The 26,841-nt window shown below is 35.9% G+C and overlaps 2 protein-coding genes across 6 annotated transcripts; one reads left to right on the forward strand and one right to left on the reverse strand.

Moving 5' to 3' along the window:
- Nucleotides 1–12,299, forward strand: MS3_00004989 (uncharacterized protein). Of its 3 annotated transcripts, XM_051212988.1 has the most exons (10): nucleotides 1–28; nucleotides 66–126; nucleotides 1,219–1,265; nucleotides 1,323–1,373; nucleotides 1,409–1,473; nucleotides 1,522–1,575; nucleotides 4,874–4,964; nucleotides 6,585–6,815; nucleotides 8,494–8,541; nucleotides 11,170–12,299. In XM_051212988.1, the coding sequence occupies exons 2-10, from the start codon at nucleotides 96–98 to the stop codon at nucleotides 11,347–11,349; spliced, it is 798 nt and encodes a 265-aa protein (XP_051072939.1). In that variant the 5' UTR covers nucleotides 1–28; nucleotides 66–95; the 3' UTR covers nucleotides 11,350–12,299. The 3 variants fall into 3 exon arrangements, with proteins under 3 accessions (XP_051072939.1, XP_051072940.1, XP_051072941.1); XM_051212990.1 differs by lacking the exon at nucleotides 1–28 and having other exon boundaries at nucleotides 31–126; nucleotides 1,219–1,373; XM_051212989.1 differs by lacking the exons at nucleotides 1–28; nucleotides 66–126; nucleotides 1,219–1,265; ... (1 more) ...; nucleotides 1,409–1,473; nucleotides 1,522–1,575 and adding an exon at nucleotides 3,403–4,465.
- Nucleotides 58–26,841, reverse strand: MS3_00005100 (uncharacterized protein). 3 transcript variants are annotated; one of them, XM_051213128.1, is made up of 5 exons: nucleotides 26,715–26,841; nucleotides 26,450–26,679; nucleotides 26,222–26,412; nucleotides 20,399–20,452; nucleotides 58–760 (listed from the first exon to the last, which is right to left on the reverse strand). In XM_051213128.1, exons 1-5 carry the CDS (start codon nucleotides 26,785–26,787, stop codon nucleotides 697–699), a joined length of 612 nt encoding a protein of 203 aa, XP_051072942.1. In that variant the 5' UTR covers nucleotides 26,788–26,841; the 3' UTR covers nucleotides 58–696. The 3 variants fall into 3 exon arrangements, with proteins under 3 accessions (XP_051072942.1, XP_051072943.1, XP_051072944.1); XM_051213129.1 differs by lacking the exon at nucleotides 58–760 and adding an exon at nucleotides 12,379–17,796; XM_051213130.1 differs by lacking the exons at nucleotides 58–760; nucleotides 20,399–20,452 and adding an exon at nucleotides 24,054–26,174.

Here is a 26,841-nt window from a genome sequence, read left to right on the forward strand (position 1 = left end):
GTTTAAATACTTGTTGAAATAACTAACAGTAATCATATTATTATTAGTATTAGTAGTATTATTAGTAGTATTGTTATTACCATTGAAAAGTGTTAATGAAGAATTATTTGATTAGTACAATGAAATGTAAGTGAATAATATTGATTTAATAGAAAGAATTATATAAATTCAATTCATTTGATATTATTGTTTATTTGTATCTTCTCATTGATATTTACGACTGCAATTGATCAATCTCTTTCTTGCTGGTACATAGGTGCATCTTGTGCATCTTGTCTCTATATTGTCTGAAGTCACAAGCATTATAAGCAAAGATAGTTAATGACTAGCAATGGGATCCAGTTTAACAAGCGTTTCGTCCTGCTTTGATACTCGTCAAATGGATGCACCTGCATCTGAGTGTTGATGTTCACTCTGAGACTCGAACCCGCTGCCGTTCGATTCAAACGCCATTGTATTATCCACTTAGCTACTGAGTGTTAATAGGTACAGGGTTGTGTGATGAGGTGACGTTTAATTCACTTGTTATTGTTTACTTGAATTTTCCCATTGATGTTTAAGACTGCAATTGATAAATCTCTTATTGGTATATATGCATCCTGTGAGTATTGCATGGATATCGCCTTAATTAACAAGATTTATAAGCAAAGATGAATAGTGGTTAACAATGAAATCCAGTTTGACACACGTTTCGTCCTATTTGGTACTCGTCAACTGGATGTACCTGAATCCAGAGTTGATGTTCGCTATCCATCTCTGTCTATAAAATTATTAAATTAATTTCAGAGTTTTACTTTCATATTTAATAAAAATTATATTTTAATTGTTGAATTCACGAATCAATTGAAGCTAGATCACCATAGAAAATCTGGAAACACTAGGCAGCCGTTTCGTCATACTATGGGACTCCTCAGCAGTGCGTGTCCACGACGCTTCCTGCGAGACTCTAACCCAGGACCTATCAATCTCGCGTGCGAGCGCTTAACCCTTAGACTACCGAACCGGTATTCAACGGTGTTAATATCTAAATTTGAATCTTGCGAGGTAGAATCCTGGATACGCGCTGCTGAGGAGCCCCACAATAGGACGAAACAATCTTCCAATACTTCCAGGTTTTCCATGATGGACTAACTTCAACTAATTCATGAATTCAACCATTAAAATTACTATAATATCCTTTCACTTATTAGAAAAAAAATGATCTTCTTTTCACTTTAGTTAAACAACATCTAGAAAGTGATCTAACACAATCGAATAGTAAACAAGTAGGTTATTGATGCATTTGTTTATTTAATTACATAACAATAACATAATATATTTAGATAATCATGGAACCAATTCAACGAATATCTGGTATCCTATTTTATATTAAGGTAATCTAATCCATAAATGATACTTCGTTTGAAAGGCTAGTGGTATAGCTTTGATGCAATTAATCATTATATGGGGAATGAATACTACTGTAATATTAGTGTGAGTTTATTTTATTCATTTAAACAATTCATACTACTTATTATTCAGTAATACATTCAAGGAATGGTTACAATCTACAAACTGGTTTGTTGGATTGTTTTTGTAAGTTATTATTAGTATACTACTTAATCTGAAGTTTTCTTGTTGTTGTGGTAAATGTGTGTATATATGTAAATGATTAAAAAATTGAAGGAAAATTGGGCGAGACGCTAATTTATGGACTAGCCAATCAGAGGCGTTTTAGAGATTTCAAAGTTACGGCGCAAACTTCAGTCTTTAAGGTTAACGTACGATCGGTTCATAGGGAATTTTGTACAAAGCGTGATTATTGAGCGGCTATAGCAAATAAAACAGCTAGATTATATTTTGTGGACGAAACAATCAGGTATAAGATAATAGATCTCGGATTTAAACGCCAAAGCCTTTCATCCATTTGGCTAAACAGAGTTTTGGCTTTATAGCTGATGTCAGTTCCTGATGAAAACCCTATATATGATTGCTAACTAAGGCAAATTATGACATTTATTACGAACTGGATAATAAAAGCACCCGTAACACTGGCTGCAGCGAGGTACTACAATATATACGGATGTTTGGAGAGCGTACAGACTCCTAAATAGGCTTGGTTGTGTGCATCGTTTCGTTATCCACAAGTAACATTTTGTGCACTCAACAACCGGAGTGCACATAAACAATATTGAAGCTATGTCGTCGGGACTAAAAGAGTTTTTGCTGCCAAAGACCGACTGTTATGTAGCCATATGGATGATTTCCTCTACTGTATTCATTATGATTTTATAACCTCTGAACCTATTTCTATCCTTGGCAAGTTTTTGAACCACGTATAAGAAGTGTATCCACTTTATTTCCTTGGTTTTGTATAATATATTTTTACTCTATACTGGCTGTTTGCTGATTGGCTAATATTTCTCAAGGTCGCTTAAGTTTCGTTCAAAGGTCGTCCATAAATTGGAGTCTCGCCGAAAAATGTGTATATTGTTTGTAGATCATTAATATTGATGATCTATGCCGAATGAGTGAGGATATACTCGAGTTATACAGGAATGGTGTGATGAACCAACGAACTTCGATGTCAGCATCTTACGTGAATTATCCCTTCGACATATCAAAGTATTATGGATGCTTTGAATATCGTACATCACAAAGGACGTTATTACAGCAATATATATTAGTTAAATTAGGTACAAAAGAAAAGTTGCTACCACCACTTCATGGTCCAGTCCAAGGCATACGATAATTTGATGTGAGTTAGTTGTCCTTGATTTTGACAGGGTTCATGATCTGTTCGATATTCAGTGATCCAACTGCTGGATGTATTGATTAGGGCTCAGTGATATTTCACCGGCCCTAAGTATTCAAATATCTAACATAACAGTTAGATTCGCTTGGTGTTGTTTTACTTGTATCTTCCCATTGTTATTTAGGACTGTAATTGATCACTCACTTGTTGGTATAGGATGAACACACGTTCTAGCTTCCACTGCTAGCCATTATCCATCTTTGCTTATAATAGTTAAATGTTTGTATTACTTCCTAAATTCGCCTCCTAATTAACTGCACTTTCTAAGTAATCGTCATGCTACCCAGTAATAATCATAGAATCCAAGTTCAATTTAACAATTCACCTGATGTTAATTACATTGAAGCGTCTAACTACACGGCTGAGATATGCATGAAACCGAAGTTTAAAAAACAACGATTTGTCTAAAGAAGGGTTCTTTATTGTGGAATAAACACAAATGGATTATAAACCTCAACTCGTGACATATATATGTCAATTAACACGCCTGTAATTGTAGGAGCAGAAAGGTTTCAAGAGCGTAAATGACAGCCGATAGCTGTGTTTAATGTTAACAATAGTTTGTTGTAGCAGTTCACGATGTCTAGCCAGAGGTTACTTAGTGTACTAGAGTAGTGTGCAGATTAGCGTTACTGAAGAGCGTAAAGGTTAGACGATAACCCATCAAGCATACACAATGCACTTACATTCACTAAAGAAAGCAATCAGAAATATTACAAGCCTTAGGTCAAGACAATTTTGGAATTGAAACCAGAAGCCGATGGTTTCACTCACTAGAATATCAGCAACTAAAATGGCAACTAAGAGCATATAAATATGAAAACTGTTACGTTTAAACAAAAGCTCAAAAGATGTACATAACTGGAATAACTGATAATAACTACAGTAAATACTTTGGGGGATGACACTAAAAATAAACTAGCACCAAGTTATCCGATTAGAAATTACTATAAATACAACCGTTTACTGAATATTAATAAGTAGTATAAAATAACAAACGAAATACAAGTCAAATTAGGCGAGAATATGGACAGGAAATGCAAGTGAACACCTAGTGTATTCTATTACGATTTGGATTGCAATGTTGCCACAAGTAACAATGTTTCGGTCAGATTTTCATTATTTAATCAAATCTTTCAAGATATATAAAGCTAGAATAGTGAGAAACGTAAGGATATTAAAATCGAATATGATGGGAAACTAATAATACCGTAGGTGCAGTCAAATGTTGCTGAGCTCTAGCCAAATCATCCGGCAATCGGGTCACTGAATATTGAACAGATCATCGATCCCTGTCATGGTCAAGGACAACCAACTCACATCAGTTAATCACATGCCATGGACTGGTCCATGAGCTGGTGGTCACAATTCCTAACTTGTATGATATACATATTGCTGTAATAACGGTCTCCAAAGCATCCATAGTACATTGATACGTCGAAGGGACAATCAATGTTATATTACTGACCGTGAGGTGTGGCTTCGACGTTAGCTGTTGGTCACACCATTCCCATCTAACTCGAGTAGGCCTCAAATCATTTCGACAGAGACCATCTACATTGGCGATCTTCAATACGATCAGAGTGACAGGAATGTAAACGGATGTTTCGCTGATTAGTTCCATCAAATTAATACCAGCTTCTACAATGAACTGATCCTGAAAACGATTGGGTACGCTTCAATCCACTTTATATCAATAAGTAGTGTGAATGTCTCACAAAAAGTGAAACAAACATGAATTTTAATATGATGAAAGTATCATAACACGATTCAATCGTAACCCCTGCCTCATAGTCATCAATTCGACTTAGTCAAAGTTAGTTTGTTTACATTTGAAACCGGTGAATCCGTGATATAAGATGATCATTATCCATTGTATTCAATGGATAACCTTCATAATCCCTACATGATTTACCTAAATCCATCAAAATATCGTTCGATCATTAAAATATCAGTCATTATTTCTGTATCATATTTAGTTTATTTAGAAATCATGGTGTGAAATTCATTTTGCTTATCGTTTTTAATTTTTCGCATTAGTGTATTTCAATGTATATATGTGATTTGTGATTATTACAGCTTTTTGGGACTCTTTATTGATTTGGAAATCATTCTAATGCCACGAGTACAATTTATTTTTCCATTGAATTATATACTATTGATATTCAATGTAAGTAGTTAGAAAAAACACTTGAAAATATTTACCATTATCATCATTATCTGAATTCATGTCGACAGTATATACTTAAATTGATTCCTTTTTTAATATAAAGACACATTCATTTATATGGGCTATTCTAATTCAAAACATTTAGAGTCAATACATATAAATGACCAAATGACTGGTTAACTGCATGATTTCATTTCATCCTAATTAGTTGAGTAACTGAAGAATATTTAGATTATCTCTTTTACCAGGTTCTAGAATTTCTAATGGTGATTTATATAAAGTTGATATCTTATTCGGGACACTTAAACGGTTTCATGGAATTGACTTTGTAGCTGATATTAGGTAGTTGGATGTACTCATAAGGAAAACTTGAACATACGTTTTGTAATGGTTGGCACCTATAAGTATTTATAAATAGTTGTCTACGCAACATACTCAATATCCATTGGCTGGATACCATCAGCAGCAGCGTACAGTGAAAGAGAACAAACCAGCTTCTAGCTGAACAGGAAATTAGGAAAAGACGATGGAAATGGGTAAGACATATATCACGAAAATCACCAAACTGCATGATGAGGCAAGCCCTAACTTGGAGTCGTGAAAGGAAGCGGAAAAGGGGAAGGCTAAAGAACACATTACGTCGGGAGATAGAAGCAGATATGGAAAGGATGAATAACAACTGGAAAGGATTGCTTAGGATAGGGTTGGATGGAGAGTGCTGGTAGGCGGCCTATGCTCCTACACGAGGAGTGACGGGCGTAAATAAATAACGAAGTAATCAGTATACCACATTCATTTTGTTGACGAGTGTCTGCTAGTATAAAACTTAGTTATAGCACTCCCTGTTAGTTGCACACAATCATCAAAATATACTGGCTGCAACACTATACTTGGTCATTTAGACTAGTGGAAATATTGCAAATTGAATGAAATGCTTCAGTCAGCCACTTTCGAATTCACATTTCATACATCTATAATAAACTGACAGCTCAATTTGTTAATCAATGCTCGTTCGTAGCTTCGTTTCATACATTTGTCAAACAATATCGTTCAAATAAGTGTAGAGTAAAAACCAGTACAGTGAAAGATTTGAAAGTGACATTTTTCACTTTATTGTCGATTACTAATGTAGGGCCAGTGAAATGTTACTGAGCTCCAGCCGAATCATCTAGCAGTTGGGTTATTGAACATTGAAAAGATCATCGATCCCTGTCAAGGTCAAGGACGACCAATGCACATCTGTTAATTGTATGCCATCGACTGGTCCATGCATTGGTGGTCACACATCCACTTGTACCTATTTTAACCAATATATATTGCTATAATAACGTCTTTTGTGATGTATGGTCTTCAAAGCTTCCATAGTACCTTAATACGACCAAGAGTTAATCGACGTTAGATGCTGAACGCGATGTATGAATTCGATATTAACTGGTTGGTCACATTATTCTCGTGTAACTCGAGAAGGTGCCCAATCATTCAACTGAGATCATCAACGTTGATGATTTACACCATTCTGTCAAATAATACTACATTTAATTAAATAATGAGTGATTATTCAGTAGATAGATGGTCTGTCATGTTGATTCTCTATTTTATTTATTTGTTTTTATTCAATAGTCGATAATTCTTTCAATTCCAGTTTCAAGGCTACTATGTGAATTGCAAACGTTATGGATTCCATGTAGTTGGGTTATTACATTGGGAATTATATTGCTGACTATAATATTTGGCAAATTAATACGTTTCGATATACAAACATCATTGAATATATTCCTTACTGTTATATTCACTTTACAAGCAGTAGTTTATATTGCTATGATTATATTAAATTATTATGGTTACTTTGATGTAAGTAAGATAATTGTATAATTTAAACAATTAGAGAGGGGGAGGTTGTAGAGATTTTAGTAAATTAAGAGATGAATTCATGAGTCAGTTAAAGCTAGACCACCATGGAAGCACTGGATGCCCCAGTGATGATGCCGGCTAGAGATTAAGCATTCGTGCACGTGACTGATAGGCCCTGGATTCGAGTCCCTTTGGTGCGGGATTGTGGATACGCACTGCTGAGGAGTCCTATACTAGAACTTCCAGTGCTAGTGCTTCCAGGTTTTCCATGGTGGTCTAGCTTCAATTGACTCAGGAATTCAACTATTAAATTGCTAAAACCTCCACAAAACCCCCTTTTGATTATGATTAGGAATGAACAGATGTTTGAAAGGATAACTCTGTGGTATACTGATGATGCCGGCTCAGTGGTCAAGAGGTTATGCATTCGCGCACGCGATCTATAGATTAGAGTCGTTTTGGTGCGGGATCGTGGGTGCGCATTGCTGAAGAGTCCCATACTAGGACGAAACGGTCTTCCAGGTTTTCCATGTTGCTCTTCAATTGACTCATGAATTCAACTATTGAATTCAAACAATCTTAATTGACTTCATTTATTGTGGATAAAGCAATAAGATATTGCCTTATGGAGTTGATTATCTAACAATTCGATATTAAAGACATTACACTCATTAGTTTTATATCTGTCGCTTTCTTTCCTATTCATGACAAATATCAATTTCATCCCTTTACAGTAAATTTTGTTGTTGATAAGCTAGCCATTGTAAATAGACGAATATCTTCATTATGTTTTCTAGCTACGACCTATTCCTGTATGTAAATGAGACTGATAATGAAGTGGTAGAATCAATACAATTAGAGTTGACCAAATTATGAACATATCAACGCATAAAGTACTGGATCACTAGTTAGATGCTCTTAGATTTACAGTGATTATTCAGTTAATGTTAGTCAGTAATGATTATTGTCACTGAATACTTTTCCTCACCTTACGCCTTTTACTCCCTATGGGGTATAGGCCTCCAATCAGCATCCTCCAAACCACTCTGTCCTGGGCCATTATTTCTAGTTCCATCCAATTGTTGTTTACTCTTCTCATGTCTGTCTCCGTTTCTCGCCATATTGTGTTCTTCGGTCTTCCTCATTTCTTTTCACCTCGAAGATTCTAAGTGATGGCTTGCCTTGTGACGTAGTTGGGTGCTTCCCTCAGTGTGTGCCCTATCCACTTCCAACACTTCTGTCTGATTTCTTACTCCTCTGGAATCTGGTTTGTTCTCTCCCATAGTAGGTTGTTGCTAATAGTGTCTGACCAACCAATGGATCCGAAGTATTTCGCCTAGACAACTGTTAATAATTACTTGTATCTTCTAGATGATGGGTTTCGTAGTTCTCCATGTTTCCACCCCATATATTAGAAGTGTTTTGACATTCGTATTGAAAATTCTGACTTTAGTGTTGGTCGACAGACAGTTGTTTTGAGTTCCAGATATTCTTCAGTTGTAGATGTGCTGCTGTTGTTTTGCTTATTCGCACATTTACATGTGTGTCAGATCTACCGTGTTCATCAATGATGCTGCCCAGATATATTGTCACTTAATAGTAAATCTAAATCTACACTTACTCATTCAGATATATAGTAATACTGATAATAATAATTATTATTATTACTATTGAATAGGTCATTCTGATTATTTCTGGATCAGGAATGCTATTGACAATCATTTATGTAAGTAATTAACAAATGTAATTTAAATGCTTGTTATCACTTGTTATGGTTGATATTAGCAATGTCATTGGTATAAACAATTGCAGATTGTTTATGGATCCACTGAATGTTTGTCTCAACTTCTCATTTAGTAACAATTTGATTATATTTCAGATAGAGTGTCTATTAATGAAACATAAAAGGTGTGATTCGTTATGTTTAGAGGTTATGAACAGTTTCAATATGAGTTCCATTAAGATGGAATATGTGCTCAAGATTTCACTACTAGAATCCATTCAAAGTATATTAAAGGTTTCTGTATTCTTCATAGCTTTATTCCTTGTTGAAGATTTATTACTTATCATGGTAAATTCTATACTTAGTATATTTAATCAAATATCACTACTGTTTTAAGCAGTTGTTCATTTTAGCATATACTAATCGAACTTCGCAGATGATCCGGTTCTTCTATCGCACACACGACAACAAATGAGAAAGAAGATGACCAGTGTAGCTGCAGCAGCCTCAACAGCAGTAGATCTCAACATACACAAACGGAAAAGCGAAATTCTCCGATACAACACAACACGCACCAATCGAATCACACTTGACGGAGAAGCTCTCGAGGATGTAAAAACCTTTTACATATCTGGACAGCATCATTGATGAACACGGTAGATCTGACACACATGTAAATGTGCGAATAAGCAAAACAACAGCAGCACATCTACAACTGAAGAATATCTGGAACTCAAAACAACTGTCTGTCGACCAACACTAAAGTCAGAATTTTCAATACGAATGTCAAAACACTTCTAATATATGGGGTGGAAACATGGAGAACTACGAAACCCATCATCTAGAAGATACAAGTAATTATTAACAGTTGTCTAGGCGAAATACTTCGGATCCATTGGTTGGTCAGACACTATTAGCAACAACCTACTATGGGAGAGAACAAACCAGATTCCAGAGGAGTAAGAAATCAGACAGAAGTGTTGGAAGTGGATAGGGCACACACTGAGGGAAGCACCCAACTACGTCACAAGGCAAGCCATCACTTAGAATCTTCGAGGTGAAAAGAAATGAGGAAGACCGAAGAACACAATATGGCGAGAAACGGAGACAGACATGAGAAGAGTAAACAACAATTGGATGGAACTAGAAATAATGGCCCAGGACAGAGTGGTTTGGAGGATGCTGATTGGAGGCCTATACCCCATAGGGAGTAACAGGCGTAAGTAACTAATTAATTACAGGAGAGTAACCGGTACTTTGTCATCGTATCGTTGGAGTCAATTTTTTAAGATCTACACTTACATGTGACTTAACACTGTGTTGCACTTTGATGAATGTTCTACTATTGAAACCCATATTTGTTCAAGGTTTTGGGTAAATGTGCAAGTGTAATTACATGAGGGTGCTCTTTAAATTTTACCCTGTAGATGCTATTCACAATCAAGTGATCTCAATTGGATTAACATTGAATATTATAGACTAATTGATAGTTATAACACGAACCAATTGTTATGGCCAATGTGTATGAATGAATGTTAGCTAGGTGTTTCTTTTAGTTGAGAATACTTCACGAGACTCAAAGCTCCAGAGTTCCATTCATGACATGTTAATGGATATGTACTTCTGAAAAGCTACATAAAAGAAACAATTTACTGTTTAATATATTTCATTATGATCAGTGTTATATCGACTGATGAGTATATGTGATAACTCCTACCCACACAATATTTTTACATGAATTACACAATTATTATATGAACTATATGTCATAATGAGTAGAAAGTAATTGTGTACTCTTATCTGATTTTCCGATGCACTGAAGGGAGGTTTAAGGAATGGGTAATTGGTGCGAAATATTGACCATTTGACAAATACAATGGTGAAGTAGGTGAGTTAATTGTTAAGGGGGAGGGTAATAAGAAAACATACATCTATTCTTAAATAACTCACTACAATTTCACAAAACGCTTTTGTATTAATCATTTTCATATTCTGAAGTTAGCAAACTGAAAATGCCACAAGTATTTGGAGTTTAACAACAACACTTTAACCAGTAACACCTATATTCGAAATGTGCCCCCACAGTGAAATCAGAAGTGAAGAGGTTCAGAAATATATTTGATAGACTATCAATGTATCGAGAACCGATTGATCTAGATTGGCTAGCGATTGTAAGGGATGTTGAGCACGGCGTTCCCACACGTGATCTGGTGCGGATGCATGACCGAATGCCTTCAGCTAGATGAGTTCAGTATCAAATATCGAGGACTTACAGAGCTATTGATTTGGGAACTTATTTACAGATACAAAACTAAAGAATAGATATTAACAGCCACCTGAACTATAATATTTTGTCCTAGTATGGGGCTCCTCAGTAGTGCACATCCACGATCCCGCCTACTGGGTTGGAACCCAGGACCTATCTGTTTTCCATGGTAGTCTAGCTTCTAATGACTCATGAATCCAACTATTAAAATCCCCACAACACCTCCCATCTGATTATTATATTTTGTGTTTACTCATTGCCGAGATTGAAAATCACAGTAACACACATAAGTTAAACGATGGTTACAGACATGGTTTTTAGATAATTGATGATGATATTAATAAAATTATGTAAACGTATTTCAGGAATTGGCAATTGCAACTCAAGCAATTTATCCAGGTGATAAACGATTCATATTTCGTGATAATCAATATTTTCTATGTGGATTAGTCCTTGCAACTATAATGATTTGGATGAATATGATTATTTCAAGTGAAATATTACTTATATACAATGTATTCAATAATACAAAACAATATATTTGAGAGAAACAAATGGATATATACCTATGACTTGTCTATACACATTCACTGTTCATTGTCTGAGTGTTTATAGTGTCGGTTGCTATGTTAAGCCCACAGATCTTATTCTAGCTTTCGGACAGACTAATCTATTCATTCATCTTTTGCTACATTTTGACTTTGTTAATTATTCACTTATCAAACTTGACTGTTTTTATATGAGCATATTTATGTGTGCTCTTCTTATCCTATTCATCCCATGTCTGTAGCTTATTGTTGTGTGACTATCATGAATAATGAACGCTTGAATAAATGGGAGGTGGCTCACATGCCTTCTCTACTGCGCGTCCTTTCGTTTAACTTCGCTACGTTTTTGAGTATCTGCTCAGATCAGTGATTGTACGAAATATATGTATTTAAGACATTCATTCTCGTATTTGGCTTACTTAATTCCGTTATTCACCGGCTTGACGCGTTTCGTCCATTTTGAGACTCGTCAGTGGCTAAGTGGATAATGTGATGGCATTTGAAGCGAACGGCACTACGTCCGAATCCCAGAGTGAATATCAACCCTGCGGTGTAGGTACACCCAGCTGACGAGTCCCAAATATGGGGAAACGCGCGTCCAGGATTCCACTATCAGCCGCTATCCACCTCTGCTTAAAAAGCTTGTGACTTAAAACAGTATCGAGGTAATCCTCACAGGATACATATACGCCAACAAGAGACTGTTCAATTGCAGTCCTAAATAACAATGGGAAGATACAAGTAAATCAACACCAAGTGAATTTGTCTTTAAGTTATGTTTCCATTGCTGTGTATACGAAGTTGAACTGTTTCGTTTTATGCTGCTTGTTCTACCATAAATATAAAGTTCTCACACAATTTGTCTCTACCCTGTGTTATGCGCTAGTTCTTGTTATTGATTTACACAGAAGAACCGGTTGTATTGCAGTGAACGAGAACATAAGTGGGAACAATCAAATGTACTTGAATACACAATTATAAGATTTCTTAGTAAAATCTGAGAACCATACAGTAAATACTTTATTTGCAAAATGTCAGACCTTATTGTGACTTTGTTTCCACAACAATCCTTCACTGTTCTCGTTTCTTAAATCTTCTGCTGCCAGACATTTCATTTTCGATTGATGACACATACTACTACTTATATCTATCGACATCAGTAGTACACATCACAGTATTAGAGTAGCTCAACTGTTCCTAATTTCGCATGTATTATAACTCAAAATATTAAAACTTAACAGAAACTATACAAATTCTATGTGTCTAAATTAGTTATTTGTTATATTACTTTTATTTCCAAAACGAAACTGATTAATCAAGTTTATACTTCTCCAATATTTCAATTAGGTATGCTGAGTAGTCTACAGTTGTAATACAGTTATATTGATTTACGTTACGCCTTCAAACAAACACCTACTTTTTCTCTTGATCTCAGTGAATTCAATACATGGGAATTAATTAGTTAGAGATAAGTTTCTTAAATAAATCCCTATTCTGTCACACACACACAGTCTTAGTCAAAACCAGCAAGTATAATCTGTTTCTAACAAATAATTTAATGGAATGTGGTGTTTGTATGAACTAATGATTCCTTTGTACTTGATTGACTACTGATTCCATATAGAATACGTTCTTTTGTAATCATCTAGTTGTATATCCCTTAAATTGCACTATTTCTGAAATTCCCAGTTAGTATATTCATTCGAATACTTCTAATCATTATATTGGTGTTGCGATGGCGTTGGATATTGATTCAAGTAGGGATGACTTTGAGGACTATATATGGAGCAGTTCGAAATTTGCTGCATGACTAGGAAACAGATTAAAGATGATAAATTCACATTTTATTTCTTGACGTTCGTAGACAAAGAAGCTAATAACCTGCTAAAGAATCTGAGTTTTTTCAGAGAAACTGATTGCATTGTCATATGAATCTTCCAAGAAATTACTTCTTAGTCATGTGCAGTGTGCTAGCTTGGAATGAAGAGAGAGAGACCAAAGTTTCATAAAATGATGAGAAAGTTAAAGACTTTATCACTCAAACTACAGAAACAGACCAAGAAGTGGAATTTTAGAGACTAATAAAAAACTCAACTTCGTGATCGGTCGATTGCTGGTATAATTGTTCCGAATTTAAAAAAAAGAATTAATTCAGAAGCTTAAAAGTTCATTTCAAGAAATTGAAACAGCCTATACTAACTATTTTCAGTCAGTGGAAATTTCTAATACTTTGCTTATTCGTCGTGATAAACTACACTCTCGGCGTTGTTCAAAATTGCGTTTGTTTAATAATGGTTCTTATTCTCGTGGAAATATGTAAAGTGAGTCAACAAGAAATTTTAAAACTGATCATAGATGTGAGCACAAGTTTGGTAAATATTTGTTCTGTGACGAATTTCATTCATGTAATTCATGTGTATTTCGTTATGCTATATGCATTAAATGTGGTAAAATTGGACACAATCAGTCAGTTTGCAAAACTACTATACATCTCACCGCATGTAACATTAATCTTTGTAGTTCCGATCCTATGAAGTTGAATGTTTCTAATGATCCACGTTTTCGAAAGCTAATATCTATATTCAGAGGCGATTATATACTTCCTTTGGTTCATTCCATGCTTTATTATTGACATATGGATACGAAGTACCCACCTAGGGGAGTTGGAAAACCCTCATTCCAAACCAATGGTGTACATGGACTTCAGGATCCTGAAGAAACAAATAATGTATGGACCAAATATTGGTCGCCAGCTAACATGGGAATGCATCTCCTAACGTTGCTCCACTGCCTTGTGGATCAGATATTTAGATCGAAGTCTCCAGGTGTGGACCCCTAAGGAAACCATCTGCTTCGTTTTGCGCTCCCGGGCAGTATCACAACCCTCACACAAATCAAGTGACTTCTGTGGCGCATATCTGTTTTGTGTCTCCTTGTACAAATGTTTGTGTTTAAATAAATAAATAATCAGTGTAAACTAATAAGTCTTCCAATTGGACGCTTGACCAGGTTTACTAAGTTATTCTAGTAACCTTCAGGCTAAAACAACACGGCAACTTCAACACGAGAGAAAAAGCGCCAAATATAGAAGGGCGCTTTACTCTAAAGTTAGTTTATGTACAGAAAACCAACGGTATTTATAGCATTTTAGATGGCCTTGAGCTTCTGGAACTCTTCTGAACATAGTAGTAGGACAGATAATCATCGGCGAGACTATAGTTTATAGACGAACCAGCCAGATTTACGATAACAGGTCTTAAATTTTGGCGCGATATTCATTCACACATTTGGCTAAAGTCTTGGCATTATAGCTGATGTCAGTTCGTGAAGAAAACTCCAAGCCTAATTCCTAACATTCAACTGTAAATCATATTCCTTATCGTTCAAACTAATGTAACCCTCATTTAACCTTGGTAAATAGGTAGACACTCTCAAGGTCACTTTAGCGTCCCTCAAAGGTCGTCCATAAATTATAGTCTCACCTAATCATCCAGTCAGAAATGTGACTACTCACTTTACAGGTGTTTCTGCGAAACTTCTATTGAATGCTGATTGAATAAGAGTTTATCAGCGTTGTCAGGGTCCCTTTAAGTTTTTTTCGAGGAATTTTCTGGGTCCATCCAACAGAAACGAATGCTTTCAGATATAAAAATCACTGTTAAAACTAAGTACGTTCAAACTAGTAATTTTTATGTCTTAGGAATTCAACATGAGTTGAGTTACAACTTGCGTGAGGCACCTGAACTTAACATTACTTATACAGGTTATAGTAGCTCATGTGCAATTGAGTTTGTTCATATTTAATTTGATTAAGCCCTTTTGTTAACTTACTTAACGGACAGAGTCATCCGTACAATGACAACTTATCTATACCATTGTATGAATATGTATGATTGAACACTACTTACTCCTTAGGTGTATATTCATTCTGCTAGCCTTATTATTAGTTGCTTAATTGATTCGATGATCCATTCAATTCACTATGTATATATATGTGCATTTTTATCATGGTCATCGACTCACCTGCCTGCTGTTTTTCGGCTCTGAACATCATCATCACAAACTTTACAATAGAACTCATTTGAAGCATACTTTGATAGTAAGTCAAACTAAATAAGACTAGTCATATTGAACACTTCACAAAAGTCTCATATTTTCTTCACCATCAATCTAGATTGTCTCATTCTCAATTTAGTTTGTATGACAAGGGTGTTACAAGAAAGTGTATAGTTTATTAAAAGATTTAATTTTAAACAATCTATGGACAAAAGTTCAATAGTTTATGTCAAATGAGGAAGACCAATTTATTATCACAGTGGTTTAAATAAGATATGAAAATCATACTTCAAATACATCATTTGCACATCTTCCATCAAGAGTCTCTCGAACACTTTATTATTCTTTCATTCCTGTTGTTATCTTGATTACTTTGAGTTTCTATCTGTTTTCTCTTCATTTCCATCTTCTCAACCTTCTAGTTACAAAAAGTTCACTCCAAACTAGTGTAACATACTACTTATATCTGCAAGTATAAGTAGCATATGTCACACTACCATTACTTCATTGAAATATCTAACATAGATAATAATTTATATCAGTCAGTCAGCTACAATGTAGGGCCAGACACATTTATACATCGGTCCAAGTTGCCACACCTCCCTATCCTTAGTTCAGGTATTGACACAGGCCAGTCCTAGAGCATTTAGAGGGGGAGAAGCACATCCCAAACATCCTGACATTGTTGCTCAGTGCTATCAAAAGATTCTGTCTTTTATCAGCGTCTTCATCAAACAGGACTATATCATTTGCGTATTCTATGTCGATAAGCGGACCTCCTTGTAGGAGATCAATACCCAATAATTCAGTCGACCGGGGCGTTATTTCCACCAGTAGGTTTATGATTAATTTAAACAAGTACTTAGCGAGACTATAATTTATGGACGAACCAATCAGATACAATATAACAGATTTTTGATTTCGGAACGAAATTTACTTATCCATTTGGTTAAATAGAGTTTTAACATGATAGCTAATTTCAGTTCGTGATGAAAACCCTAAATCTAATTCCTAACCTTAACCACCAACTGTAAATCATAATTCGAATTCCTCGCATAGGTTTATAACCCTCATTAGGTTCTAGTTATTAGGTGAACACTCTCAAGATCAGTCTAGCGTCGCTCAAAGATCGTGCATAAATTATAGTGTCACCATATACTTTTGAGGTACACCTTTCAATGACAGACACTGTCACAGAACCTGTTATATCCGATCGAAGAATAAATCAGTAGCAACGTCTAAGACTTATTAATGGACTATTATTATTTATACATATTCTCATGGTATAAATATTTAGTAACTAGATTATGTATATCTATATTCCCATTGTTATAAGCTTTATTTTAATCTATATGTTATTATTGTACGATTTATGGTTCTTAAGCTATGTTCAGTTTATTGACTACGGCCTCCCACGTTCACAGCCACTTTTTGGCTTTATTGTGTATGAATGTTATTTCCTATTTTATGGTACGTTGCGGTCTGTTTGGTTGATATATTAAACCCAGTATGTCTGAAATAAATGATTCGATTCGCATAGTGGAAGCTGGTATTGGTGTTCTGGACTCAAGTGGACGAGTTAGGCAGAGATAGGACCAATAAGGACGCAAGACTGCCCATACCGGTCGAACGTCATTGATTTTGGCACAGTGAGAAGATTTTATAAGTCGTATTTTGACTGGTGGATAAATCACGTGATAACTAGCCGGATATAAAGTCATAACAGAACCTCTTGGTCAACAAAGTTAAGAAAGATCATCATCGTCAGACGCCAATAAACAATAAACTGTATTCTAAAGCTTGACAAATAGTGAGAATATATGATCGATGCAGACGCAACTATGTCTAAAGCCAGTCTGATTTTCTCATGTTTTCATATGAAAAATTAAATTTTAACAAATTAACCTGTAGAAATACATTTACAAATCACTGATATCTTTATTATTATGATGATAATGATTGCCAATTAATTTACAAATGAAGTAATAAAAAAAAGGGATGATCATGATTATCATGGTGATAATGAGGATGATGATATTCTTGTCTCTCTTTCTATCTATCTATCTATCTATCTATCTTAGTAGATTCAATTAGATTAAAATTAGGAAACGTTAAAATCATCAATGATTTGAAACGAAAAAAAAAGAAGAAAAAATAAAGAAAAAAAATAAAAACAAAAAAGGTGTAAATTAGAAAAGAAAATCTATTTAAAGCATAAATAAAAATATAGTGGATCTCTTTCTTTCTCTCTGTCTTTAATGGAATTATATTCCTTATCAAGTTTCTATATTCGATATATTCATATTAGTTGGATAACAATCAACTAATGGCATAATTGTAAGATATGCATCAAAATTTTGCCATAATAATGTATAACTAACATGAAAGCTAAGAAGAAAAGAAGAGAATGAGTGAATAAATGATAAATAGGTTGTTGTTTGTTTTTTTATAATTAAAATCGAATTAATTGTTGTATGTGTTAAATCTTAGTGAAGAATAAATGATGGGTAACTTTTGAGAACTATTCATGAACTAATCAGTCAGTCAGTCAGTAACAACGTAGAACTTCGTACGTACGTACATCAGTTCGAGTTGCCATACCACATTAGCACAGAAATGCAGTTGTCGATTCAGATCCCGTAGTGGTAGAGGTAGCAAGAGTATAAACAGTAATCGGGAAGATTAGGGTTTGGAGATGTTATTTAAAGAGTATAATCCAGTGAAATAAATTTGGAAAGAGGAAAAAAAGGGACATGAAGAATTCAGAAGATTAGAATTTGGGAGAACACAAAGATTGGATGCACCTGCGCCATTGCAAACGATTTTGAGCCATGTCATTCAGGGTCTCTAACCATCGGTTGCTATCATCTCGTGGTCCCCAACCAGGTAGTCTACACCTACCATCATGACTCAGTCCACTTGTCAGTGACTTCATGGACTTGTGCCATGTTTTGGTTTGGCCGCCTCTAGCTTTCTTCCAACCTACTCCTATACCACTGAATATAGATTCATGAACTAATATTGTTATTGTATAACTATTCAGTAACTAGATTATGTATATCTATATTCCTTTTATTATAAGCTTTATTTTGATCTATAGATTATTATGATACGATTGACTGTTCTTAAGTTATATTCACCCCCGAATGCTCTGGTACAGTCGAGAGTGGGGAGAGTCAGCTCTCCTTCTTCAAATGCTCTCACATGCTTACGCGTATACAACCACTGGCAGAGAAGTCCTACTCACTACCTTCCCGCGGTCGGGGTGCTGTTTAAGAAATTAAGAGGACGAAAAGCAAATGTTCGGTGCTTTAACCGAGTTGGTGCACACGGAGAGTCCACCTACGGGAGTTGGAAAACCCTCATTCTAAACCAATGGTGTATATGGGCTAGCTCCAGAATCCTGATGGAACAAATGGCGTATGAACAAACTATTGGGACTGCATCTCCTGATGTTGCTCCACTGCTTTGTGGATTAGACCTTTCGGTCAAATACTCCGGGTGTGGCCTCCTAAGAAAACTACCTGCTTCAATTCGGGCACCCGGTCAGTATCCCAGCCCTCCCATAAATCGAATGATTTATGTGGCACATCTATTTGTTGCCTCCTTGTACTAATGTTTATGTGTTTAAATCATAAATGACAATAATAATAATAATAATAATAATAATAATAATAATAATAATAATAATAATAATAATAGAATTTATACTCAGTTTATTGATGATTACAGTCTCCCGTGATCAAAGCCACTTTTCGGCTTGATCTTGTATAAATGTCATTTTATATTTTATGGTGTGATGCGGTCTGTTTGACTGGCATATAAACTAAGTATGTTTGAAATAAATAATTCGCACAGTAGCTGTTATTGGTATTCTGGACTCAGTTGGAAAGTCTAGGCGAACAAAGGACCAATAAAGACGTTAGGCTGCTCATACCGGTCGAGCATTATTGGTTTAGTACAGTATAAGATTAAATAAGTCGTATTTCGATTAGCGAATAAATCGCGTGTTAATTAGCCGGGATTAAAGTCACAATAGTAAGGCACAGAATCGAGCAAAGTGGCGTAGCTGACTGACTGATAACTCCAGTTTCTACATTCATACCACGCTTTCTCCGTATATATATATATATATATATATATATATATATATATATATATATATATATATATATATATATATATATATATATATATATAAAGTCACTACTCACGCTTGCTTCATGGTCTTGCTGATTGTACTAAGTATTACTATATCATTTATTGTATAAATCTTTCTCATATGTATCAATAATAGCCCCCAAATGCCCTGGTACGGCCGAGAGTGGGGAGAGTCCGCTCTCCCTCTCGAAATACTCTCACACGGCCACGCGTATACAGCCTCTGCCAGGGAAGTCCTACTCACTGCCTTCTCGTGGCATTACTGTTGTTTACGAAAATGAGAGGACGAAAAGCGAATGTCCGGCGCTTTAACCGGATCCCAAACAAAATCAATGGTGCACATGGGGTCCAGTATCCTGCGGGAACAAATAGCGTATGAATCAATCGTTGGTGACCGGCTATCATGGGACTGCATCTCCTTACGATGCTCCACTGCCTTGTGGGTCAGACCTTTAGGTCAAAGGCTCGGAGTGTGGCCCCTAAGATAACCACCTGCTTCGGTCTGGGCACCCGGGCAGTATCACAGCCCCCACACACACACACACAAATATGGTGTGGCGCATATATATTTGGTGCCTCCTTGTACCAATATTTATGTGTTGAAATAAATAAATAGACCGACGATTAGCATTCTCCAACCCACTCACACATATATACTTGTTAAGATTTTTCGAAATGTATTACACTAATCTATTATCACATTAGTTCCAATAATCTTCATCTTCTTAATACATCTATCGAAATTTATCAAATGGGATTAATTACTTTAAATAAAATAAAGAATTACATATTGTATTATAATATAATAATATACCATATCAATACTTACGTAAAAGTTACGTATATATCATGGAAGTAAGGTAATTTCATAAGACATAATTTACTGAAAATAAATAAATATAAATAGATTTATAAAAATCAGTTACAAGTTTGAATTATGTACTTTAACTGTTACACAAGAGAAGTGAAGTTTTGAAACTGTTGTGTTATAATTTAACGACATTATTCTTCAATCTCAGCTATATTCTTATTAGAGTAAGATATTTGGTTTTGTAAATATTTCAGTTATTTAGATTTAATATTTGATAGATGAATGTACTAACTATGGTTATCAGTATAGCCTATCACATGAATTTTATTTATTAATTTGAATACATAAATATTGGTACAAAGGGGCACCGAATACATATGCGCCACATAAATCATTCGATTTGTGTGACGGCTGGGATATTGCTCGGGTGTCCAGAATGAAGCAAGTGGTGTTCTTAGGGGGCCACATCTGGAGCCTTTGACCTAAAGGTTTAATCCACAAGGCAGTGGAGCAACGTCAGGAGATACAGTCCCATGATAGTCGGTGACCAACGATTGGTTCATAAATTATTTGTTCCTTCAGGATAGGATCCTGAAGCCCATGTACACCATTGATTTGGAATTTGGGTTTTCCAACTTCCCTAGTTGGATCCTCCGTGTCCACCAACCCGGTTAAAGAGCCGAACATTTGCTTTTCTTCTTAATTTCGCAAACAACACCACCGTCACGAGAAGGCAGTGAGTAGGGCTTCCCTGGCAGTGGCTGTATACACGTGGTCATGTGAGAGCATTTGAAGAAGGAGAGCTGACTCTCCCCACTCTCGACTGTACCAAGGCATTTGGGGGCTACCAAGACAATGTGATTTTTCTAGTGAATATTTGTCTTCCAAAATTGCGTTAGTATACAATATTTCTCACTGCTGTTTAGGATAACGTATATGTTAAAAAGCAATAAACTGTGATTAAGCCATGAATCAAACTAATACGAGACAAGAACACTGTCATGAAACCTTTGGGAATATAATAAAATGTGTTCTGCCCGTGGATAACGTTCAAACAACTAAAACTTATCCAGCATTGTGTCAAGTGAAGTGATTTGTTAGCTTCTTTACACTTTGAACTGATCTAGTAACAGTTATTGATGAATAAAGTGTGATATATGGAGATAAACAGAACAGTTAGACAAGTATTTTTAAACTAAACACAACTTTCATCATATCAATCATACTATAAATATTAAAAAATCTCTTTTAATCTTAATATGTACAATACACTACATACAGTAAACTTTGAATGAATGACGGGAGCTAAAAGTTACATGCTTAGTTGGGGGTTACTCCTACAATATTTTACGAGTTTGAAAAGAGAGAGCTTAAGATTTTCAGGAGACAGATCCAAAGTTGAATGATAGAATGAAGTATAATCTATTACATTGGGACTATACACATGTATTTTGGCAATACAGTATGGACATGAACATAAGCATTAAGGTTAAGTAAGGGAAATGGTAAGGATGTTGATGCTCGGAAACAGTTGAAAAGAAACATATTGTCTCAAAACTTCAATTGATAGATTTAAGTAGTCGAATTTCGCTCAGTGAATGGAATTTTGTCGTAGTGTGAAGATGATCAAAGTAAATAAGTCCCGGCTTCTACGTTGTGATTGACTGGCTAACTGACTTTACTTCCTATCACTAGTACAGGCGTTAGCTCAAACAAGTTTTGGACCAACATTTTGCACTTAAAGAGGGAGACACATCCCAAATATGTTCGGATTGTTGCTTATGGTAGATCAGAAGACTCTGAATTTTGTCAGCATCCTCACCAAACAGAACTATATGATTTGCACATTCTAGGTCAGCAAGTGGATTTCCTGGTAGATCAACCACTGAAAAGCCAGATGATGAAAGTGTTGTATTTAAAAGCCTGTCTATGACAAAGTTAAATAAAAATGGGTAAGTTGGAAAACCTTGGGGAACACCACTTGAAAAAATCAACACCGATGACAATACACTATATGTTCGAACAGAGAGCCAGTATAAGGCTAATATACATCTTTAGTACATATTTCAATGAAAGACACTGGCACAGAACATTACGAACAAAGTCTAACTCCCCACTAAGGTCAGGGAATACAACTATTATCATACGTCGAAAGTAAGTCTATGTTCCAGAACCTGCCGAGGGCTGAATATCCGTTCAATACATCTACGTAAACGTCTGAAACCAGCCTAGTTTCCTCGGATCCGCTCTTCCCGAACCCTCGTTACGCGTCCAAGTATTATTAAGGTTAATATTTCAGATAACATTATCAAAGTTGGATTCACGAGTCAATATACGTTAAGTAAACATTTTAAACCTGGAGGAACTGGACGGTTATTTCGTCCTGGCGTGGGACTCCTCAGCAGAGTGTATCCACGACCCCTCACGCGGGAATCAAACCTGCGACCTTCAGTCAAATGACTAGCCTCTGAGCCACTGAGCCGGTATACAACAGTGTCAGTGTTTAACTTCAACCTCTCCATGATTTTGCGCAACCCTTCATTCAGCGCCTGAGGTGGTTAACTGTCTCATATTCGACGAAAATTGGAGTCTACTGATCACGGCTTCACATTAGAACTCCAGGAAATTTATCTTGAAGTCAGTTACTAGTTTACATATTATTATTATTATTATCAGAATGGGGGTTTGTGCAAATTGTATTATTTTCAAAGTTGAATTAACGAATCAAAGCTAAGATATTACTTAAGACTACTGCTATTGTGGTAATATTTTTAAAAATAAAATCAATGAAACGGTACGAAGAAAAACGGACTTTCGTTTTTTTTTTGTTTTCATTATTTGAATAAACACACAAAATTTATTAAACCAACATTTTAGTAGATACATGGTTAAATTGTAGGCTTAGGCATAACATGTAGATATCCCCGTTTGAATAACCGGTTGTGCCCATTTGACGTTTTTGGTTACCTGTGCAGAAGTATCGTTGTTACTTGTCAATTCTGTGATTGTTTTGTCAGGTTAACGGACCAATAACACGTATTGTGGTCCATTATCAAGATAAGTCGGTTTTGGCCTACCAATGCTTACTGAGTCGATGTTTCCCTGTTTTTGTACAAAGAAATACTTAGGTTTTCTTGAGATAACTTTTTATGGACCTTCGAATGGAGGACTAAGTGGTGTTTTTACTTCGTCATAACTTATCCAGACGTGTGTGCAATTGTTTAGGACCTTGGGTACATATGTCGATCGCGATTGTTCAAGAGTACTAATTGGTTTAAGCTCGGACATTTGGTACCGTAGTTGGTCAACGTAACTTTCTAAATAAAGCTTTTTACTGTCAGTAAGCAGATTGATAAGATCACCCGGTAGTCCTAGAGTCGTCCCGTAGATTGGTTCCAATACGTGTTATTAGTCCGTTAACCTGACAAAACAATCACAGAATTGACAAGTAACAACGATACTTCTGCACAGGTAACCAAAAACGTCAAATGGGCACAACCGGTTATTCAAACGGGGATATCTACATGTTATGCCTAAGCCTACAATTTAACCATGTATCTACTAAAATGTTGGTTTAATAAATTTTGTGTGTTTATTCAAATAATGAAAACAAAAAAAAACGAAAGTCCGTTTTTCTTCGTACCGTTTCATTGATATTACCACAATAGCAGTAGTCTTAAGTAATATCTTAGCTTTGATTCGTTAATTCAACTTTGAAAATAATACAGTCTCCACAAATCTCCAAAATAGATACCATATTAGTCAAACTAATTCCTCAGCGATCGTCACAAGGGAATTGTTGTTATTCTTTACAGACTGGGACGATCAGCAATCTAGACTAGTGAAATGGAATTACGTTCAGTTCTCAGATTCTAATGATGTAAGTTGATATAACTGCTAAAACTGGACCACCATATTTAAAAATCTCTGATTTATGCAAATATTCGTCAATATTTGGGCGAGTAGTATGACAGAAATTGGACGTCGAGTAATAATAATAAATAATGTCCTTCTCTAGTTGTTCCTAAAATATGTTCTTACGTTCCTCATCATTATGTCGAGCTCGAGGAGTTTTGCATACTGCGATTTTTCTACGTCCAGTAAGATACAGAGAAATAAGTGCTCAAACTAGAGCATGACCCGATTCTAAACATCTGCTCCAGAATGAGCGATAGTCTTCTATCGTCTCCCAAACAATGCTCGATGGCAATGTGGTCTATTTGATTTAATCAATGTGTCCATTGTGTGAGTCACCATGTCAAACGATGTTTATCTTTATGCCTAGAGATAGACGGTCATCAAAGCATAGTTGGCACTATATGTTTGTTGACCGATGACATCGTAAAATACACTTGAACGCTTTTCAGTTTGGTTTAGTTTACTTACTTAGGTATTAAAATCACCCATTATTACATCAGGAAGTTTAGCTTCCTTAAGGCCGGAAATTTTCCTGTAAAATTCATCTTTTATTTCATTGGAATTGTAATCAGTGAGTTTAGGTAGAGGCAACGATGTGTACTCATCTTTTAGAGTTTTCACTTTCCTATTGAATCGGGTAGTGCAAAAGCGATTGTCTATTGGGATTCAGTCTAAGAAATTATATTCTACTTTCGAAATAAATGCTACACCAACAACAGCGGGAAGTATCAACGGGGTCCCCAGACACAAAAAGAGTAAATCGATCCGGTTCTTTATATTGATAAGGTGAGTTCGAATGGGCGACCGCACTTGGATCTCGCATGAGCGTTTCAAAGACGCAGAATACATCAATGGCACTAGATTTTATTCCCGGCTAAGGTAGCCCGTTGTTCTGTCAGACAAGGTTAAAACATTAACAACTCCAACATGTCTAGATTGTGGCTTCAGGAGGCCAGGAATAACATTTCGTAAGCTCAAACCACCAGCATTGGTGGCGCGTTATGATAGGGATATGCGAAAAGGGTTGTCCATAAAGATGGGAGAATTAGTAATGGATGAGGGGAGACTTGGTGGTGAACAAAGTGACCTTGGATGTTGTTAGAGGCATGGGGACGGTTTTCACCTTTTGCCTGTCCAAATATTAGTGGATATTTCTTCTTGATATGCTTGAATAAGAGTCTGGGTTAGTAATAGTTTTAGCGATCTGAGGGCTTGACCACAGAGCCTAAGAGATAACTGTTTGAGGCCGGCCGCTCACGGCGTTTTTATGGGAAGTGTTTAATGAGTTAGCCCAGCGCCTTGAAACCTATCGCCGGAGACAGAACTCCGTAGGAACAGGCGAGGTTGTTCGAGGGAAACGCTCTACTATTTTGACACCTCTCTACAGTCAGTAGAACCTGTCGTAGAACATTAAGTCGTTACTTTTAGTTTTACTGCACCCCAACTGATCAACCTGAAGTGGTAGGACCTAAAGGAAGATATGTTCCAGCCAGCATCACTCAGCTGAGTCATCACAATAAGCAAGCCCCACCACCACACCAAGTTGGGAGATACAGTCAAGTGATCAAAGTAGTTAAGAACAACGAATATGAAGGATGATAAAACATACGGTTTGCTGTATTAAACCCGTAGTATTCACTAGATTAAGTAGAGTGAAGCACTGTCGCAAAGAGTGGGCATAATGGATAACAGGGTTGCAAAGCATAAGCCAAACCACATTCGAAGCGTAACCCTTGTTAAACAACACTGTCACACGAAGTTTCAGTGGAATCAGCTGTGAAGTAGACACAATTATACATGAATTTGTTTACTGAAATTAACTAAATCTTGTTCCTTTCCCTGCCCATCTATTTTTAAATACCGATCGTAACTAAATCTGTAGTATATGAAATGGATCCAGATGAAAAATAACTACCAACTTACATTACATCGAAATGTTTATGCTCAAAGAGTAACTTCGTTGTCACATTCAGTAAAGTTTCGGAGCGAAGCGGTAGCATCTGAATGGAATTGTTAACAGTCTCCTGTAGATCCACTGAACGGTATTTTGGAGATACAATTATTTTAGTTATTGTGGTTGGAACAAAGTTAGGATTTGATACATTAATTTGGTTCTACGTGGTACTCACAAGTTATGAAAAATGAACATACAATCACTGTGAGATCTATCAAATTATCTTGCATGTTGGCAATGGCACTTATCGTAATTAACTTGTACGCTGAACTTCTCAAAGAGATTGTTCGCGGAAAGAGAAATACCAATAAAAGTATAAATACTAAGGAGCAGATCACTACAGACCCAAAAAGTTTAAGGCATATTCTACGCGGCCGAAGACGTCGGTCTGTCAGAGGGATTAAAGCCACATACTCTGCTCTGGAATCTGACAAATTTTTACACAATTTGCGTATAAAATACCTTTACGCACGTAGCCTGCTCCGGAACATGTTGGGCAAGCAACTTGAGGTGATATTACTTCATAACTTGGCATTCCAACAGACCTTGAAGCTTTCAAGCAACCTCCAACTTCAATACCCAATATCTT

Source organism: Schistosoma haematobium, chromosome 1, assembly GCF_000699445.3.
Source record: "Schistosoma haematobium chromosome 1, whole genome shotgun sequence".
Lineage (NCBI taxonomy): Eukaryota > Metazoa > Platyhelminthes > Trematoda > Strigeidida > Schistosomatidae > Schistosoma > Schistosoma haematobium.

Coding starts and splice junctions, on each gene's coding strand:
- MS3_00004989 (XM_051212988.1), top strand. CDS start 96: ATGAAGAATTATTTGATTAGTACAATGAAAT. Junction 1,266..1,322: donor CACAATCGAATAGTAAACAA/GTAGGTTATTGA, acceptor TAATATATTTAG/ATAATCATGGAACCAATTCA. Junction 4,965..6,584: donor ATATACTATTGATATTCAAT/GTAAGTAGTTAG, acceptor TTTATTCAATAG/TCGATAATTCTTTCAATTCC.
- MS3_00005100 (XM_051213129.1), bottom strand. CDS start 26,787: ATGCCAAGTTATGAAGTAATATCACCTCAAGTTGCTTGCCCAACATGT. Junction 26,680..26,714: donor AGCAGGCTACGTGCGTAAAG/GTATTTTATACG, acceptor AAAATTTGTCAG/ATTCCAGAGCAGAGTATGTG. Junction 17,797..20,398: donor GATATATACGTAACTTTTAC/GTAAGTATTGAT, acceptor TTTTCTTCTTAG/CTTTCATGTTAGTTATACAT.